We start from the raw sequence: 14,448 nt of genomic DNA on the forward strand, positions 1-14,448 counted from the left end.
ACGAGTCAGCTGAGCATGCCAGAATTGCCTGAGAGTCAGAAAAGCTGTTCCATTTTTCCCTTCCTCTCCCACCTCTGACATGAGCTGTGCCCAGCCTGGGGAACCTGGGCTTGTGCAGTGGCTGTGCCAGGTGTCCCCACGATTGGAGGGACAGCAGAAAGCAGCCTCTGGGGCAGCAGGTCTGTGACTTTGTAAGAGGAACAGTCCCACGCCAGGGCTTTGAAGTGGATGTCTTCATCTTCTTCTCACAATGAGATGCCACAAGAGATTAAAAGTTTTAGCTGGACTTAAAAATTACCCATGTTTCATCAGACCATGAATCAAACAAGAAAAGTTTTTTTTTTTTTTTAATGAACAGAAGTCAGAGCAACTAGATAAGACTAAGCAGGAGTGCAAAAGTTCATGCACAGCCCTCCTCCCACCTAGTGTGTCCTCAGCTACAGCCATTCCAATGATTTTAAGTGGCAGAAAACTCAGTTTGGTCCCCCCTGAGCTTTCAGGAAATTGTTTTGTTTATCATCTCTGAGAGTTTCTCAGTACAGTTTCTCCAGATCCCATATCATTTAAGCTTTTGAACCTTCTCTGTCTGAGCAGGATTAGCAGTTCCCCAAGGATGCAGAAGTCTCTCCTCCTTGTAGGTGGTTCAACTTCATCTATTTACTGTTTTACTGACACAGTATGTGACACAAATTAGGAACACACACACAAACACGCACACCAAGAGAAGTAAAAGGACTATACCATTGATTATAATGCCATTCTTGTGGAAAGGATGTAACCCAACAAATCATATGCAAGACCCTTTCAAATAAAGTTGCAAATAGAAATAAGAAAATCAGAAATTGTCTGGTGCTTACTTCCTGTAGAGATGAGCAATCTTCAGCGTGAATCTTCACCGAGCAGTGGTGATATCCTCAGTAGCTCCCTCCAGGACTGTGATCTCCTCCTGGTTGTCTCCAGCCTTTCCATAAGGTGAACATTCAGCTGCCAGTATCATGAAGTCATTCTGGCAGCAAGATTTTGCTTGCCACAGGACAACAGAGTTCAACAAGCCTTGAGCATGTGGTATCAGGCTGACATGAAAACCATTCCCTTCACTTGTGCTGCAGTGCTTTGAACCTTGAGGGCCATCCAGCAGTCTGTCTGAGAGGTGCCTGTGCTGTCCTTCAAAGAGCTCTCCATCTGTACTCCAGGCTTCTTCTGTCACTGGTACTGAGTGTTGTGGGCACTGCTGGTGCTCTGTGGTGTGTGGCTCCTTGGAGAGTCTCTGGGTACTTTAACTACAGCTGCAGACTGTACAGAACAAATACAGCCACTGTGGCTTTAGAAAAGGGATGAGGAAAAAAGAGCAGTTTATAGGAGTAAACATTGGTCTTCAGGCTAAGCAATCAAATAAACTTCAGAAAACAGTTTTCCTGTTATGAAAGTCCCGTACTTAGGCTCAAAATTAAGTTGAGAAGGGAATATAGATGTGCTCCATACATGACACTGCATGGCTAAAAGGCTTCTGCACAAACATCTTTCAGTGGGAAGCAGTGGTGTTCTTAGCTATTGCTTTGATTATATATTTGCACTAAGTTCCCAACTATTGTGACTGAAAATGATTTCACTCAGCCTGAGTGAAATGTGTGATGACACTGTTTTGAACAAAGCTCTTGGTATAAGAGTCCTGGAGACAATTTAACCTTACAGAACTCAGGAAGTTCTTAGATTTATAGATCAGGTGAAAATGAAATCATGTGAAAAAGAAATCATGTGAAAAACATGATAGCTGCAAACAAAACCTTAGTACAAGGCTCTGCTTGGAAGCAAAGGTTCAGGATTTGGGACAACCAATCTTTAAATCAACAGAATTTTCTTTTTGTCTTTTGAATCACCAGGGAGACAATTGTGCAGCAGCCCATCACCAAGTTATTACAATAATCAAAATCTACATCAGAAAATGAACATGAAAGGTGACTCTGTCTCTTCTGTGCTTGAGTAGCCGTGTGAGTCCTTGCAGGTGTTCCTGGTGGCTCCACACAAACACAAAAGGGAGCCTACAATGATGTGTTCCTCTGCAGGTTTTTCCTGCTTTTTTTGTTCCAGGGCTGGTCTTCCACGAAGGGATTGAAAGCATAATTTACCTAACAATGTCAATTGGTCAGATATCTCTGTCTGGAAAGGACAGGTAGATCTTGATTAGGAAGTACTACAGAAAAGAGGACAAAAAAATCATTACATTTCAATAAATGTGACTAGGAAAAACAAGGAAGGAGGTACATGCCAGTAGTTTCAAACTGTGCAGGTCTGCTTCTGTCACAAAGCCTGGTGCTCCAGGAGCCCTCAGGCCCAGGAGTTTTCTTCAAAAGAGGTTGAGCAGTTGATGGTCTGTAGTTGGTTAGTGGGATCCACAGAGTGGGTCAGGCAGATCCTTGGTTGGAAGAGTCCATGGGAAAGTATGGATCACTTGGCTTTCTCCACCATCCCAAGTGAGGTGAAAACCAGAAGTCTGGGCATACAACCTGTGTTTCACCACAGGCAGTGTTGATCCCAGGTCCTGAGCCTACAGGCTCAAGCTAATTTGGGTGTGATAGGTACATTTACATTAATGTGGCAGCTCTGATCCCTTTAGAATATGGGAACTGATTCAGTTAAATTAAAAAAAGAAATCTTTGTGTGAATCTTGCTAAATGCTGCTCTTCATTCCCCTTTATTTGAATTCCATTTCCTTTCCTCTAACCTGCCCTCCTTATCCCATTTTCTTTCTTTCTGTTTATTAATATTCAGATCATCAATTTCTTTCAAGGTACATTTTCACCTTTGCCATATTCTATTATTCCCATTGTACATCCTCTTTCAATTCTGCATTTCCTTAAGTGCTTTACTGTACATGAAATGTGACTCACTCACACTTAAAATTGGAAATGGACCATATTATCCTGCCAGAGCCTATGTTTTATTTGATATCAGCTCAGCTTCAAGATCTGTTTTTACAGATGTTTTTATTTTTCATCTTAAAACATTTTTTTCAAAGATAGAAAGAGAAGAAATCGAAAATAAAAAGATAGAAATTTCATGGAGTGTATATATAGATCTATTTATTATACCATTATTGTCAGTTACAAATTGCTTAAATGATCCACATAAAAAGCATTTTTTTCCCCTTCCAGTTTAATCAGATGAAAGAAACAATTCAGAATCCAGAGCCAGAAGATATGCTAAGATAAGAATGATAAGTGGCTCAGGAATAGTAAGTAACTGATCAAGTAATAGTCGAGGAAGAAGGATATAGAGTTACTGAGTAATGTAATGACCCATGCCATTCTCAGTTTTTTTTAGTCTGATCTTATATTTATTATTGATAAGGCAATTTTCTCTGACCAAAGGATTACTTTGATCTACCCATCTCTAATCTAGAGAGACTGGCAGTCATAAAAATAAACAAATGCATTTTCCCACCAGATTGCATTGCTGAACGTCCTAGGAAATCCAGAATTTAGGAGTACAATCTTAGAGAAGAATTGGAAAATTAACTCTCTATTCACAAACAGCAGAGAACAAAAGTGGAAGAAAAAAGCTATATTACCCTAGGCACCCTTTTCTAATTTTAGATTTTTGTTGTTTGGTTCAGTGAATTGGATCACTTTTAGTGGTTCACTTAGTTGTGACTACAATAGGAAATACAGCATAGAGAATGTGTTGTGGAATGTTCTGAAGTCACCTGAGATTTAACACAATTTTTATGCTATCCAATGGAGAAATAATACCAGAATATGTATATATTGGTGCACATGTTCTTGGTATTCATCACAGTAGCTATGCTGACATATGCCACTTCTGCGACCCTTACCTGCTTTACTTGGAAGGAAGAGATTTGTTTCTATTGCTGCAAAAATGAAATCCTGACTTGTTATTTGATAAGTCATGCACGGAGTCAGTTAACTCTTCAAAGGTCAGTGAATAATGCAATTTGGTGCAATTCTTCCTAACTGGATGGCAAAGGCAATAACTGAACCTGCATGGCTGTGGCTGAGCTGAACGAATATTACTTTTCACCTGAGGCAGTTAAAGAACTTTTGGATCTACAAACAAAAAGTTTTCTAAAGCTGAGTTAACAAAAGAAAAAAAAATTCAGAAAAGCATAATCACAGCAGAAAAGCTGTCCTTACAGAAGTAGGCACTCTGGTTGTGCTCAGATACATACCACACTGAATCTTAAATATAACTGCTTCTTTGGTCAGTATCAGCATTTGACTCTCTTTATGAATTTAATGACATTGTTCAAAGACTCTGCCAGTGGTTCTTGCTAGCAACCATGCAATCTTTCTCATTTTTTTCTCCTAAGTGATTGTTTTTATCCAAGCTTTTATCCACTCAAAAATTTACCACTTAGAGTCCAAGTATTCAAGAGAGCATCTAATAACATTAAAGAAATATTATCTGTTGATTTCACTGGGAAGGAAGAGCCAAAATCTTCTCATTGTAAATGAGACACAAGACTGACTTGTCATCTGTCTGCAAGGGCTGACAGGATATGTTTTTATCCGTGTCTTAATGCGGCCACATATAATTCTCAATTTGCACTGAGCTCAGCTTATATGTGGGGGTGTTTCTGTGTGATAAATGTCTTCCAATTACTTAGCAATAAGAAGCTGCTTCCTTGTAGCAGAGACATCAATCCTTATTTGTCACCTTTGTAAACTGATCACCATGGCTTCACCAATCTGTTGATTACTTTCTTTGGTTCATACACAAGAAACATGACAAATATTGGTATTATTTATGTTATTTCTGCCAATGTGAACTTGCTTTGTTTGCAATCCAAATGAAGGGCACTGAGATATGCTCAGATGGTGGGGCTGTCGTAACCTATGGGGGCTGTGTGAGCACAGAGTGCTAAGGTTTTTGTGGGGCAGGAATATTTCTTCTCCCTTTGACTGTAGAAAGCTTTATTGGAAGTCTGGTTGGTTTTCAAGGGAAAAAAAAAGAAAAATACTTAATCGAATGGTTGTAAGTGCTTATTCAAGACCGATTTCTTGAAAACAGAAGAAGACAAAACATACAAAGGGAGATCAAGGAAAAGAGCAAAGATGTGCAGAATACAAATGGTGAGAAGCTGATGTTTGGTGTTGCAGGTTTATTGCTGGGACAGGTCAAGCACAGACTGTGGGTCTTATTGGCTTCTCTGAAGTCTGACCAAACAATACTGCCTCTGCCCATGACACTGGGTGGGGTGAGGTGCCTCTCGGTCTCTGACACTACTGTAGAGCACATACTTATTGGCCAGCTAAGCCAGAATCTTTTCACCAAGAGGGCAGAGAGAGGCATCCAGGTTGAAGAGTTGCAAGAACCACAAATTCCTATTTACACATAGTGGGAAGGATGTGGCTGATCTGGGGGGAGTTGTGGTGTCCCCATCCTGTTCCTCCCCAGTGTTTTTCAGGATCAGGGCAATGAGAAAAGTCAGCAGTGCTCTGGTGCATGCCAAAGTACTAATAAATAATGAGCAGAGGAAATTGCATTTTTTCCCTCTCATTTTTTATAGTGTAAATCTGTTTCCACAGGGGGCTAAGGCTCTGTTCAATCTTAGTTGTACTCTACCATTATTTACAAGGCATGAACTCAGCACACTTCTCGGGTGGGGCCACCAGAATCTCCAGTTTCCAAATAATTTAGCATTTCACTTCTATACTTTCTTGTTAACTATTTCTGCAGTGGTGTGAGCTAGACTTGAACTCCTGACATACGAGACATTTCCATTTTATTGTCATTTTAGAGAGAAGTGTTACAACATGCAGTTGACTATCAATGTGCAAAAGTGGGCTTTTGACCGTGGTTACAATTTCAATTAGTGTTACTTGATGCTCAGTGGCAAAGATCAGCCTGTCCCTGCATCATTAATGTATAAGAAAATCTCACAGTTTGCTCCCAAGCTGAGCACCAGCCCCATTATCAGTCCAAATCACAAGCCTTTGTTTTCTCAGCTGTAACGTGCTCGGTTAGAAAAACTGCCTTAAGCTATCACTCAGACTTCTTTTTCTTTGTCTGCAAAATAGTCATACTATTTTTAGGCAAGTTGAGGGCTTTTGAATCACAGCACAAAATGGGTAAGATTGGAAGGGACCACATGGGGTCATCTGGTCCAAGCTCCCTGCTCAAGCAGGATGAAGTGCTACGTCTTGTCTTAAATTTACTGTACAGAAAGAATGAATTGTCAGGAATGGGAAATACAAGGCAACTACAACATTTGATTGCACAAAATGACACATGATGAATGTGCCAATACTTCATATGGCCTTGGAAAAAAACCCCAAGCAGTATTGGCTTCACCAATCTGCTAACTGATTTTGTATTCATGGTATTACATTTTTCAAAGGTAAAAATACGCCATTTGAGAAGAAAGATCAAAATGTGTCTGTGACACTACCCATGCTAGAAAGAAATATTTTATTGCTTTTCTAAAGTGGCTTTACTTTATCTGGAAGACAAGTTTACTCCTTTTTTTGGTGATGCTTCATGTAGAATATAGTTAGATGATATAAAGAAATGGCAGTCTCTGGTTGCAGTTATTGCTCTGTCCTCCCTTATTTACATCCAGCAGGATGTACTGTAACACAGTCCTGTGTCACCTGTTAGCCATGTCCTGCAGAGTGTTGGATAATTCCTGCAGTTTCTTGGGGGCCAGCCCCACTCTGAAGTTGGGGAGCATCTTGCTTTCTCTCTTCAGTGGGAGTTGGATGGAACTGGCACAGAGATATCTGTGACAACTCACAAGCCAGGTCTGTGTTTTTGGCATCTTGGCCTGGTTAGGACAACAAAGATAGCTATTAGCCCTACTAGTGAATTTTGTTACATGCCTGTGATCACCTCTTCTGGCCCCTGCCTGGGGGGCTCTCTGAACATCTTTGGAAATACCTTAACTCACTGATCTTCTTCAAAGACTTGAAGAAAATTTCCCTTTATCTTTGAAGGGAAAACAAACCATAAATGTTTCCCTTACATTTCCTGGCTTGAATGCAGTCAGCATTTATTTCTGCATCAGCAGTGAGTGGGAGGTTTAGCATCTCATGACTTGGCAGAACCAGCAATAGAAATAGAGCAAAAAATTTTGGATGAATAGTTTATTCACTAAAAAAAGGCAATTTTGGGTGGCTGGAACAACTTGTGAATCCCTGCTGAGTTAGGTGAATACTTTCATATGGAATCTGAATAATAGAGGGAGGATAGGAAATTTTTTTACCCTGTTTAAATTATTTCTTGCTTGTTTCTTGTTTTGTTTTGAAAATTTCCCACTTTTCATTTAAAATAACTTTTGTTTCAGTTTTGATTTAAAATGATACTTTGTTCTATTTCCACCTTTCCAATCTGAAAAATTCTCTGAAACTTTTTTTCCCCAAGAGTTTATTTTAATGCATAGGAGAAGTTAATTTCAAATAAGATTTCATGGTAGCTGGGAATTTTATTCTTTCAAAAAACCTTGCCTAGAATATGGTATTGTGTAAAAACAGAGGTTTGGGGCTTCATATCATGAGTAAAAGATATTTTTTCATAAGATTCCACCTACCAAAATAAGTGGATATATGTCTTTTAACACAAACTGAGTCCCTTTTGCTTCATATTGAAGTTATTTTCACAATGCAGAACCCTGGGAGAGGATGGATGTGTCTTTATTTCCATTTTACACTTGTTTGACAGACTCAGAGAGTTAAAGCAGTTGTCTGGATTCTCATGAGACTGGCATTGTAGCAAAAACAGAGCTCACATTTGGGTTGATTCACAAATGTCAACAAATGGCAACTGCTGAGCTGCAGGACCCATGACCATGTTTTCCCCTGGATTATCTCCACAAAAGCATTCTTCATTCTAGTGGTGACATACAGCAATGTGCTGAAAGGGGTCCAAGAGTTGTGGGACAGTCAGGGTGATAAAATAAAAAGGGCTTGAGAGGTAGAAGGTTTAATCCTTGCAAGTCCTTCATGAACAGTGTAATTCTTCTTGTACTTTCATTTCCAGGAACTTCATTGGGATCATTGATGCTACAGCACTGCTGTACAGAGAACAAACTGGTCTTTTTTATATAGTGGGTATGGCCAAATAACAAATGAGGAAAATAATGAAGGGAAAGAAGCAGCTTTGTCAGATTTACTATGCTTAGCCTTACAATACTTGGCTCCTGATGCAGACAACTCTAATTCTGAAAAAGTTCTCTCATTAGCCAGCCGTAAAACATTTACAAAGCATCTGAATAATTGATATAATTTATGGTTTTATTGGTGGGAGCCATTAAATCCCTTCTTCCCAAACAGCATTAGGGAGGAAGCTTGGCAACATGCAGTAAAAAATGGAGCAGCTATTTAAAGAAAGAAAAGGACAAGAAAATCTTATTGAGCTTTCTGAACATGATAATGCTGAAGAAGGCAGAGTTTTCAAATATCCACTTCTATAAGTATTTTATAGTAAATGGAGCCAGTATGCTGTCGGTGTTACAGGCTTTTCAGAGGAAGTTTTACAAGGCCTCCCTTTGAAAAAAACCCCACCTAATTATTCATTTTATACATGCAAGCTTAATAATGTCAACTTGGAATTTGTATTGTTGCTGGATTCTGTGCTGCAAGTGAAATTATGGGAAAGGTGTCAAATGCTCAGGTAACAGTCTCTATTACATAAGGCTTATGTGGGGTTTTTTCTGTTGTTCTGCTCTGCTCTGATTAGGATTACATCAAGGTACTGGCTAGCAGAGATAATTCATAGGCTTTATCTAGCCAAAGTTGGTGTATATCAAGCGTACATGCATACCTGAAATAGCCTTCCAGAACTCCAGTCTTGGTCAAAAAGGTGAGACTGGCATTTTTAGAGTACTTTTTATTTGACTATAGCGCAGATATCTACATTCCACTTAGAAGAATTTTGTCCTAAAATTTCTTGTTTCTTAGCATTAATTGAAAAAAAAATCCCCACATGCACATAGTGCTTTTTAAGTTAGGTGAGAAAAAACCTCCATCAAAAAATCAGTCTGCACGGTCCTACATGTACCCAGTAGTGACCATGGAGCATGAAGCATGGACATGGTAGTTAGGGAAGCTGGAGATACAGTACTGTTTGATGAGTCCTTGCCAAAGCAGATGCTATAAGCCTTTAAGTTGAACAAATATATGAGTTTTCATGCTATACTATGATCTGGGAAAAAAACCCCTAGCTGATACCATTGTTTTTGAGTTTGATGGAAGAACCTCCCTGAGCAATGGATGTGTTTATGCTATCATGATTTACTCAGTTTTGCAGACTCCAGCTTCTGTTAGCATGTCAGAAGATTCCGTATGTTTTCAGGCTTTTAGCAGCACAATTCTGTACATATGGGAGATTCATAGGTAAACTAAATTGATTTGAAAACAAAGGTGTCATCTTTTACTCATTGCAAGATGTTACCATTTATTTACTTTTAATATGGTGCTGGAAGCAATTCCTTTCTGTTTTCTCATTTAAAGCTGTGCCACGGTGTGGCACTGGCCAAACAATAGAACAAGCTACGTATCTGCCAAGTATATCATGATTCTCTGATTCCAGCCCAGCAGGCTGGAGTTAAAACAATCCAGCTGGCTCAGCAGCTATATAGATGCCATTTATGGCAGCACAATGTAAGTGGCAGGATGGCTAACTCAGGGCTTCCTTTATCATTTTGCCTTCCCTGCTTTAAGCCCACCAGGACAGGATTTGCACAGTCAGAAGTGCTGATTCTTCTGACTTCAGCTCCCTGCATTGTGCTGTCTCTGGCAGCACAGTCCAGCTGTTTATGCATGTCTAATACATCTCCTAAGGACATTTGTAAAGGAAAACAAGCTGGCCCTTCAAGGAAAGCAACAAACAATCTAAACTCAGCTGCATTTTATACAAATTACAGTGAATTGATTCCTACTGCGCCTCAGCCTGTGGCACAGAGTGTCTGGGACATTGTTGAGTTTTCTCTGGATTTCACAGCTGCTCAGTAAAGATGTAACTTGTACAGTTTTTTGTGTGTGGGAGAGTGAACTACTTACCTGCTGTGTATCTAATTGAAAGGCACAGATTCATGGTGTCACCTCAGCCTGCTACATGTCAGCCTATGCGAGCTGTATGCTGGGCATTGCCATGTGGAGCTGCACTATTGCTACTGAAAGGCACTGATGCAGGCTGAATAACAGTGCTTGGCGCCTCCAAAATGTCCTTCTCAGCATTCAGGATCTGCAGGGTGAAGCTCTGTATCCTTTCTGTTGTGTTTTAAATACCAGTTCCTCTGCTCATATTGCTTGCTGAAGCATGTAGTGCAGTATATTCCATTTGACATTAACAGAAGATGTTCTATGGACTTTGAAAAATGATGCTATTCAAGCACGTGGCAAATACAAGCAAAACCCACTGATAGAGGTGTGATTCCTTCCATCATGAAATGGTTGTCTAGCCAGAAGAGCGAGGTCATTTTGAATAGTGTATGCAAAGGGTAGAGGTGCAGTTTTCCAATGTGGAGATTTGGTCTCCTGAATATGAGTATCAGGAACACAACACATCCTTTTCTGCAGCCTTTTCAGACCACTATGTGTTTTGACTGCATTGACGTGTTTGGCCTGCAGGGTATTATTCAAATGTTTATAATATTTCAAGGTTCAGGTACGATCCATTTTGCTTATCTTGATTCATCTGTGTGGGGGTGCCGTGGGTCTCTGCCGAACTGAGGTGACCTTGAGTATCTGAGATATCTGTAGAGGACTGGTTAATATGAGATACTGAAGGTCTGTGCTCTGCTGCATTTGCAAATGGGCACTAGGTACCGAATGTGTCAGTTTGTGATGCTGTTATTTAGACACCTGAGTAAAGCCCTGGGTGCCTCTGCTTACAGAGGTGTTCTAAGCTCCTCCTCACAGACATGAAGAAGAAGAAACTCTATTTGGGTGTTATAAATCTCATTGTAGAGAAGACATGTAAAACTGTTCACATGCATTGCATCCTAGATATGCCCATTCTTCTTCATTCTTTCGTTTATTTATGTCAAAGTAGTTTATGCAACTAGCTCACATGTACATCGTAGACATTAAGTCAGATCATTGTAATTCCACTCAGGAGGTAATACCAACAACAGAGACAACCTGCTGTTGCCTAATCATAAGATTTCTGCTTAAAAACTGCAAGACTACAAAGAAAGGCAGAGACCAAACACACCTGTGGAGAATGTACCTTTGATGTACATAGTATGTAGCTCATTTAATTGGCTACTGTTTGGCCCAGGGTAATATGATAGAAGTCTTGTAACATTGCAGTGCTGTAATATATCTGATTTTATTGTGGACCAGTCAATTCAAATCAGAATAGATTTTTATTAGAACAGAGGCAGCTGGTATTTGGGTATTTTTAGTAGATAATATCTATGAAGATTTATTTTTCTTATAGAGGTGTTGGATAAAGGTCAAGCAACTAGGATTGAATATTTAATTGGTAAAGTGGTATCAGCCCATACAATAGAATACCCTGAGTTTACTTTGAAGCTGTGGATACCAAATACAGCTAATTAAACAATATGGTAATTGGTTAATAAAAAATTAAAAAGGTGAAATCTATAAACTTTCTACAATTGTTTTTCAACAGGTATTTTATCACACCTTGTATTTGTATTCTTTTTTCCAAACTTTGGTTGGGACTAAAAGAACATTTGTATTTTGTTAGAGTAATCCTGATCTTTCCCTAAAGGCAGTAGCTCATTTGTGCATTCCTTGTGGACATTAGTTTTCATTAATAGTTAAATTATGTAATTGTTATCAGCCAATAAATTAACAAATCAAAACACAGAACAAGAAAAACACCACCTCATGGAACTCATGCTGTGCAAAAATGTGTTTGTTTTTTTGCATCGATATCTTCAGCTAATGAAGTAGTTTGAGATATAACATGCTGTGTCCTATTTCTTTCTAGGTCTCCTATGTAAAAGCTATTGACATTTGGATGGCAGTGTGTCTTCTGTTTGTCTTTGCTGCTTTGCTGGAATATGCAGCAGTCAACTTTGTATCACGGCAGCACAAAGAATTTCTGAGGCTTCGAAGAAGACAAAGAAGACAAAACAAGGTACAACTGCTCTTTACCTGGGGTGACTGGGTCTGCCCTGACAGCCCTGCTCATGTGCAGTTGATTACTTGCCTCATTTCTTCTTGCCCTTGCAGGAGAGTCTCATTCTAAAGTTTCCTTTTGAGTGATTTGCTCCTTGATAAAGATCTGATAATTGGCTGCTGGGTTTATTTGCAGTTCATGAAGTTATTGAACATCAGTAATTGGTCACCAATTCCAAGAATTTTCTTCTCTTTGTGCAATTGCTGAGGCAGCTGGACCTCTACAAATGCTGTGCTGCTATGTGGAACCACCAGTGGATAAGGAACTGTTGGGTGCAATGACATAGATAGAGGAACAGTATTATCCAGATGTGCTGTCATCACAACATGCCTGTCTTTTCTAGTGCTGCCTCAGCTAGCTATGCTAACATGGGAGATTCCCTAGGATAGCCAATTGCAATGATTGGCAGTTCTGCCCTCACTTTTAGACCACCAGCAACTGGTGTCTTTCCCAGCTGAAACCAGGAAACACAGCCATTTTAAAAAAGGAAAAGGATTAGGAGGGTTTCCTCTCTGGAATCTATCATTTCACAGATTGCCACTGATGTAAACTTCAAAATTTTAGCAAAAGACGTATCTGTGAGTGTCATTTTCACATAATTTTATGCCAGTGACTGAAATGTAGAAGAGGGGATTGCTTGTAACCTAGATGTCAGTCTAGAAATAATTTTAAGAAGTCTGTCCATCTGTCCATCTCTCCTGGATTTTTTTTTTTTTTCAGTTAATGGGAAGACAAGAGTAGATATTAAATTGAGTTTTAGTCCAGTCATGATCATTCCCACATCTAGGGAATGTGGGAACTGTAAACTGTACATATACATTTGCTAGGTGAAGTAAATATTTGCTTGAGCTGCACGAGTGCTTCAAGCTACAAATAATGGTTTCCTTTACAAGAGAGATGACAACACTGGCACAGGGCATTTGTGTTTTGACAGGTCTGTCTAATAAATGTTCGGTAGCCAATGTAATACTTGATGGATGCTCTGGGAAGCAATCCATTGCTGTTCTCTAGTTTGATATTATTATCAGATGAATTGAGATTCCAATGAAGATTAGATTACAGGAGAAAGGAGAGATGCCTGCCTGTTTACAGGCACACAGACCACATGCACTGCCACTGGAAGCCTTTGTTTTCAAACCCAGCACGGCAGCAGCAGAAGCTTCTGTATGGCATCTGTAATTTCATTTTTGGATGCAAGGTCTTTTTTAGAGGTGAACAAGTAGGTAAGAAGCCATCCTTGGTAAGTAACAGTATCTAGTGACATTACTCAAGCTTATGAGATTTTGGTCCATGGAAGTGGTCCTTATCTGCTTCAAAAACTATTATTTTGGTGGCTATTAAAAGAAAGTTATTTAAAACCAAATCATCAGAAGACTGGTGCTTATCCTAAGCCAGGTGGTGCATGGATTCTTTGCAAAATAGATAACGACCTAATTAAATACAAGGAAATATGCAGCCAAGTAAGAGACACTTGTCCATTTGCATAGGGTTGCTTTTTCCCTATGAATCTGGTTGCATGAATTTCAAAATAGGGAACAATGTTACTAAGGCAGTTTCTTTAGGAGGTATTTTCTGCATCTCTACTTGATTTTGTCTCTCACGATTTTCTCAGTTTATTTTGCCTTGGAAGTGATTCTCACTGTTTTGCATGATGGTCTTCTCTAACCAAGCCATTCTTCTCTTTGCCTGTTGTGTGTGTGTGTGTGTGTGTCGTCATGTTGCTGCTGTGGTATTCCCATTCTTGCTGCTGCTATCTATGCTGACACTCTGGGGACAGGCACAGACTATGACTGTTGGGAATGAGAGCGTTGAGTCCATGCGGCGCATGAATGGCTTGCGGAGCAAAGAGTCATCAGCTTACGGGACAGTGAATCAGATCGGCAATTCAAGTTTGAGGGTAAAACTGTAGTGAGAAAGAGAAAGCAAGAGAGTTTTAGTATGTGCAACGATGTCATAAATCAGCAAAATGGATCATTTTGATGGCATCACTAGCAGTCTCTTGCATTCTCTTTGCTAAATGCCCCCACAAAATACACAGTACTGTCCCCAGCATGAACAGCAGTTTCATGTACATTCTTATGGCCCATCCTTATGCTTGCTTTTTGCTGTGGCTGGGCTATGCCACCCCAATTCCAAACCTCTTGAGGAAAGTGCATGGATATTCAATAGCTTGGTCCTGTGTAAAGATAGAGTGAATGGGGTGGGGGGACAGGGCCATAGGAAACGCCTTGAGGCAGTAAATCCCACATTGTGTCATCTTTCAGATGAGCGTATTCCAACAGAATTTGGTATGTATAAAAAAAATGCATTTTTATTGGTGTGGTATTTATTCCTGAA

The 14,448-nt window shown here is 39.7% G+C and overlaps 1 protein-coding gene across 8 annotated transcripts in view; it reads left to right on the plus strand.

The window, feature by feature from the left end:
- GLRA2 (glycine receptor alpha 2) overlaps positions 1-14,448 on the plus strand; it is a 121,765-nt gene that overhangs the window by 81,020 nt on the left and 26,297 nt on the right. For 5 of the 8 annotated variants that reach the window (XM_048286637.1, XM_048286611.1, XM_048286652.1 and 2 more), the window contains exons 8-9: positions 11,920-12,069; positions 13,889-14,008. In XM_048286637.1, the coding sequence (XP_048142594.1) occupies positions 11,920-12,069; positions 13,889-14,008 (270 nt within the window). The remainder of the gene's footprint in view (positions 1-11,919; positions 12,070-13,888; positions 14,009-14,448) is intronic. The other 3 variants (XM_048286660.1, XM_048286629.1, XM_048286620.1) reach the window with 1 other exon arrangement.

The sequence above is a fragment of the Corvus hawaiiensis genome, chromosome 2 (assembly GCF_020740725.1).
Source record: "Corvus hawaiiensis isolate bCorHaw1 chromosome 2, bCorHaw1.pri.cur, whole genome shotgun sequence".
Lineage (NCBI taxonomy): Eukaryota > Metazoa > Chordata > Aves > Passeriformes > Corvidae > Corvus > Corvus hawaiiensis.